General features: G+C 30.8%; 1 protein-coding gene across 2 annotated transcripts; it reads left to right on the top strand.

Annotated features, from left to right (window-relative positions):
- Positions 1-218: 218 nt before the first annotated feature.
- LOC114409636 (preprotein translocase subunit SECY, chloroplastic-like) lies at positions 219-2,592 on the top strand. 2 transcript variants are annotated; one of them, XM_028373151.1, is made up of 4 exons: positions 222-439; positions 783-906; positions 1,133-1,296; positions 1,958-2,419. In XM_028373151.1, the coding sequence occupies exons 1-4, from the start codon at positions 413-415 to the stop codon at positions 2,180-2,182; spliced, it is 540 nt and encodes a 179-aa protein (XP_028228952.1). In that variant the 5' UTR covers positions 222-412; the 3' UTR covers positions 2,183-2,419. The 2 variants fall into 2 exon arrangements, with proteins under 2 accessions (XP_028228953.1, XP_028228952.1); XM_028373152.1 differs by lacking the exon at positions 783-906 and having other exon boundaries at positions 219-439; positions 1,958-2,592.
- Positions 2,593-4,547: the final 1,955 nt, after the last annotated feature.

Raw genomic sequence — 4,547 nt, 5'->3', positions numbered from 1 at the left:
ATTTGTCATTAATTTGTAAGGTTCATGAACCAATTTGTTATTTATTATATGCATGACATAATTATCGAACTTTTTATATATTGAAAGATTAAATTAGAATTTTTTTTATTTTTTTAAGAATTAAATTGTTACAGTTTACAAAGTGAATGACTCATTTACCTTCTTTTTTTTAAGTGGGTCAATAAATATGATTATTTTTGTGTTTGAGATTCCGTTACTCTCCTCCAGTCCTGCTACACAGGCTACGCTGGCCAACTGAAGAGAGTTTGTGGATAATAATGTTGATAACGGAAGCTTCCTCTTCTTCTCCCCTCAGCCCCTGGCTTAATCTTCTCAATGCAAAACCCTCTAAAACACTCAAAACATCCATTTGCCAAGCTAGTTTCTCTGTCCAAAGAAGACCCACTTACTCATGGAATACTGCGCACCTCTCTATCAGGTACACACCGATTTTTATTTGTTATTTATATTTATCTTGATTCTAACTTTTTCTCTTCTACTATATAAAAAAAAAAAAAAATCTTTCTCTTCTTTTAAACAATTTGTTTGAATGGAAAAGGGAACTCTTGAAAAGACCCACTTAAACTCCAAAATCTGTTTCCTTTTAGATCGAATTTAGGGACATGTTAACCATGAACACTTATAGGATTAGAAATAAGAAGAAAAAATGAAAATAAGTTACTGACATCTCTTCCTTCCAATCATGTCACGTATTTGATTATTCATGAAATTTATTACATTAAACCTCGAAATTTGATAATGTAGATCTTCTATTTTGCCAGGTAAATAGTTCTGGAGTAATGCCTATCATATTTTCTACATCATCATTAGCTCTTCCTGGTACTTTAGCGCGCTTCACTGGTTTAACTGCACTAAAGAAGGCTTCAGTGGCGTTAAATCCAGGAGGTACTTGGTTGTTTTTGCACTGGATTTATATTAAGACTATTTTTTCCTGAAATGTCTGGTCCTGGCATTCCATGTTGGTGGTGTATTTGACAAATATACAATGCATACACATAGGTATTGTTGTTACCGTACATTGTTTAAATGAAATTCTATTATGCTTTATTGTCATTAAAGTTTTGTTTCTTTATAAATTGATGCTTTTTACTTAGCCGGATATTTGTTGTAGGTTCCTTCTACCTTCCATTTAACATACTTTTGATAGCCTTCTTCAACTACTATTACACTTTCCTACAACTGGATCCTGATGACGTGAGTGAACAATTGAAACGTCAAGGTGCTTCAATTCCACTTGTCAGACCAGGCAGAAGTACAGCTACATTTATCAAAACAGTAATTCCATCCTTTTCTAGTTTTGCATTTTGTGATTTCCTTCTAATTATATACTGTCTTGTTTCTCTTAAAACATATACTCCCTCCAGTCTTTTATATAAGAAACAAATAATTAATACATCAAGATCAATAAAAGTAGTTAAGTTAGTTAATTTAATTAACATCATCATAAATTTAAATGTTATTTATTCCTAAAATACCCATTTAGAACTAAATAGTGAGTATTGATTATATTTAAGGAATAATTTTTTCCACCAAGGAGTGTGGTTTGTATTGTTATTAGGTTAATAAATGCATTTAATTACATACGTTGTGAGTAGGTTTGTCATTTAATATATTTCATAATAAAATTAAGGGTATAGAAGAAAATTAGCAATGATTACATTTGAAGGTGAGTCCATGTTTCTTATAATTAGGACCAAAGAAAATATCCCCATTTGTTTCTTATACAAAGGACTGAATGAAGTATTATATACATGTTAGTATGCCTTTAGATTTCAAGTTTGTGCTAATAAGATGAAAGTTCAGAGTTGTACGGATTGTGATATCTGTCCTTGTGAATGGAATTTAGTCTTAGATTTCTTTTGAAAATTCAATGAACATTCTATCTTTGAATTTTTTTTAAAAAAAAGTGAACCATTGGTTTTCTGTCTTGGTGCAGGTTCTTAGTAGAATATCAGTTCTGGGTTCAACATTTTTGGCTATCTTGGCTGCTGGTCCAACAGTTGTTGAACAGATCACTCACTTGACCGCATTCCGGGGATTTGTAGGAACATCTATTCTTATTCTTGTTGGTTGTGCAACAGACACAGCAAGAAAAGTTCAAGCTGAGATTATATCCCAAAAGTACAAGAACATAGAGTTCTATGATTTTGATAAGTATTGACCGTTAAAGGAATGGTGTGGTTTACAAAGCTAGAAAAACGCAGCTACATAATTCTCCCAAGAGGAAATGTTGAAATGTAAGCCAATAGTCTCCAGCGTGTACAACAGTACCATTACATTTATATCGGCTTGTAAATAATGCTTTAGAGAAGCGATTTGCTTTTATTTATAGTTGAAAAGATTATTCTGAAAATCCATCCAGTTTGCGTAGTAGGTTATCAATCAAAAGAAATGGATACAGAGAAGTGCGTCTCAGGCATTACAATGTTTTAAGCATTTTTCCTCGTTAAATATTCTAATATTTGTACTTTGAAGCAATTATAGCCTTGTGATAATAAGGCGAAAATAATATGTCCAAGACCTGTATAGAACATTAATTTTAAATTATTTCATAAAACATATTTTTAACAATTCCTATGGGCCTATACAGTTTGATTGACAATCCCTATGGGTGTATGGTTCATACAGATTGGTTATATATAAGGATATTTTTTTTCCCTCGTTGATGGGTGTATGAGGAAATTTGCTTGAGTGTAGACAGAAAATTCCTTGGTCTATTTGCTAATGGCATTTGGCAAATCTATATGTTGATGGGATACTCTTCTTGCACCGTTAATTTTTCTTTCTTCTACACACAGCATTAGTTGTGTAATTCCAATTTCATCCTTCATTTAAAAGCAAATATACACCAATTAATGTGAACCCACCCAGCATTTTCACCTCTTGTCGTTGCCTCTTCTCCTCCTCCATGCTTCCTCCTCATGTCTCTTCTCCTCCAACGAGTTTGTTCTCCTTCACGAGTCTTGTCCCCTCTGTTGTCATGAGCAGCACCATGTCGTCGACGAGTTTTTATTTTCGGACTCCATTTACTCCAAATATGTGAAATGGGAATCCGTATGACCAATACGGATTACAAATTGACAATTTATATGGCTCATACAATCCGTATGGATTATATGGATTTCCAATCCATATTTTTGTTAATTTTATATTTTTTATTTAATAAATAATTTATGTAATAATTTTGTTTATTTAAAAAACATTGTATGAATTTTGTTGTTTTTTAATTATTTTATAAATAACTATTTTCATACGTTTACATATTTTAAATAGTTATTTATAAAATAGTTAAATAAAAAAATTCCAATTTTTATAATGTATATTTTTAAAATTTATTTAAACAAAAATAGGTAATATTGTATAAGAAAAATTTTATTTATTAATATATTTGTATAAATATTATTACGTTAATACTATTAAATATTTATATAAATAGTGATTTCAAGTATACAAAATATATAGATCAATTTCTTCATTCATTTATAAATCTATAAAAGTATTAAAATAGTTATTTATAAAATATTGAAATAGTCATTTATTAATAATTAAAAATAAAATTGTACTTTGATTTTGATCATATATTTTAGTGTGCACGAAATAGTGATTTGAAGTATAAATTTTTTTTTTAAAAAAATATGCATTGATTTATAAAATAATTAAATACTTATTTATGATTTTTTAAATATTAATTTATAAAATATTAAAAATAAAATTCTAGTTTTATTTTAATGACATATTTTGAGCAATAGAATGAAATTTTTTTTTGTTATGAAATATAAAACTCGACTATTATTTGAATGATAACATTAATGATATTTATGTGAAAATTTGTAGATTATGATTAGAACCAGAGGATTGTGTCAGGCTTTAGGTAGAATTTTAGGAAGAACCTTAGGTAGACAAGTTGTTGGTGATGAGGAAGAAGCTCCTCAAAGTCGAAGGGCGACAACATCGGCACGTAGACAATGAGTAGTTGCAGTTGTTGTTGAGGATGTTGAGCATGAGGATCATGCTGTTGACAAGGTTCATGAGGAGCCTAAGGAGACAGTTACGGATCATGTAGGTATTGATATAAAGGGTTTTTCAGGCGGGCCCTATGATACATCAGTGTTGGCGTCATACGTTGATCATGTGACAACCAGAGTTTGGGCAGGAGAGGTAGTCATTTGATTAATTATATCATATTTGAATAACTATTTATCATTTTAATTTGAGTAATTAATTTTAATTATTTGCAGGAACGTACTGAGTTGAAGTTAGGCCTCTCATGGGAGGAAGGTAGAGAAATTTGGAAGGCCTGCACCTGAGATTGAAGGCATATTGGCTGCTACAGAATTAAGTTTTTTGATTACATGTTCATTGGACACAGGTGATAGAGGAATTTTATCTACTTTTGCGGAGAGGTGGCACAAGGAAACTAGTAGTTTCCATCTACCGATAGAAGAGCTGACTATAACCCTCGATGATGTGTTATCCTTATTACATCTGCCCATTACAGGTGTCTTCCATACCTTTGATGCTATTGA

This window comes from Glycine soja, chromosome 4 (assembly GCF_004193775.1).
Source record: "Glycine soja cultivar W05 chromosome 4, ASM419377v2, whole genome shotgun sequence".
NCBI lineage: Eukaryota > Viridiplantae > Streptophyta > Magnoliopsida > Fabales > Fabaceae > Glycine > Glycine soja.
This window is presented reverse-complemented; position numbering and strand designations above follow the sequence as displayed.

Coding starts and splice junctions, on each gene's coding strand:
- LOC114409636 (XM_028373151.1), top strand. CDS start 413: ATGGAATACTGCGCACCTCTCTATCAG. Junction 907..1,132: donor AGTGGCGTTAAATCCAGGAG/GTACTTGGTTGT, acceptor TATTTGTTGTAG/GTTCCTTCTACCTTCCATTT. Junction 1,297..1,957: donor CAGCTACATTTATCAAAACA/GTAATTCCATCC, acceptor GTCTTGGTGCAG/GTTCTTAGTAGAATATCAGT.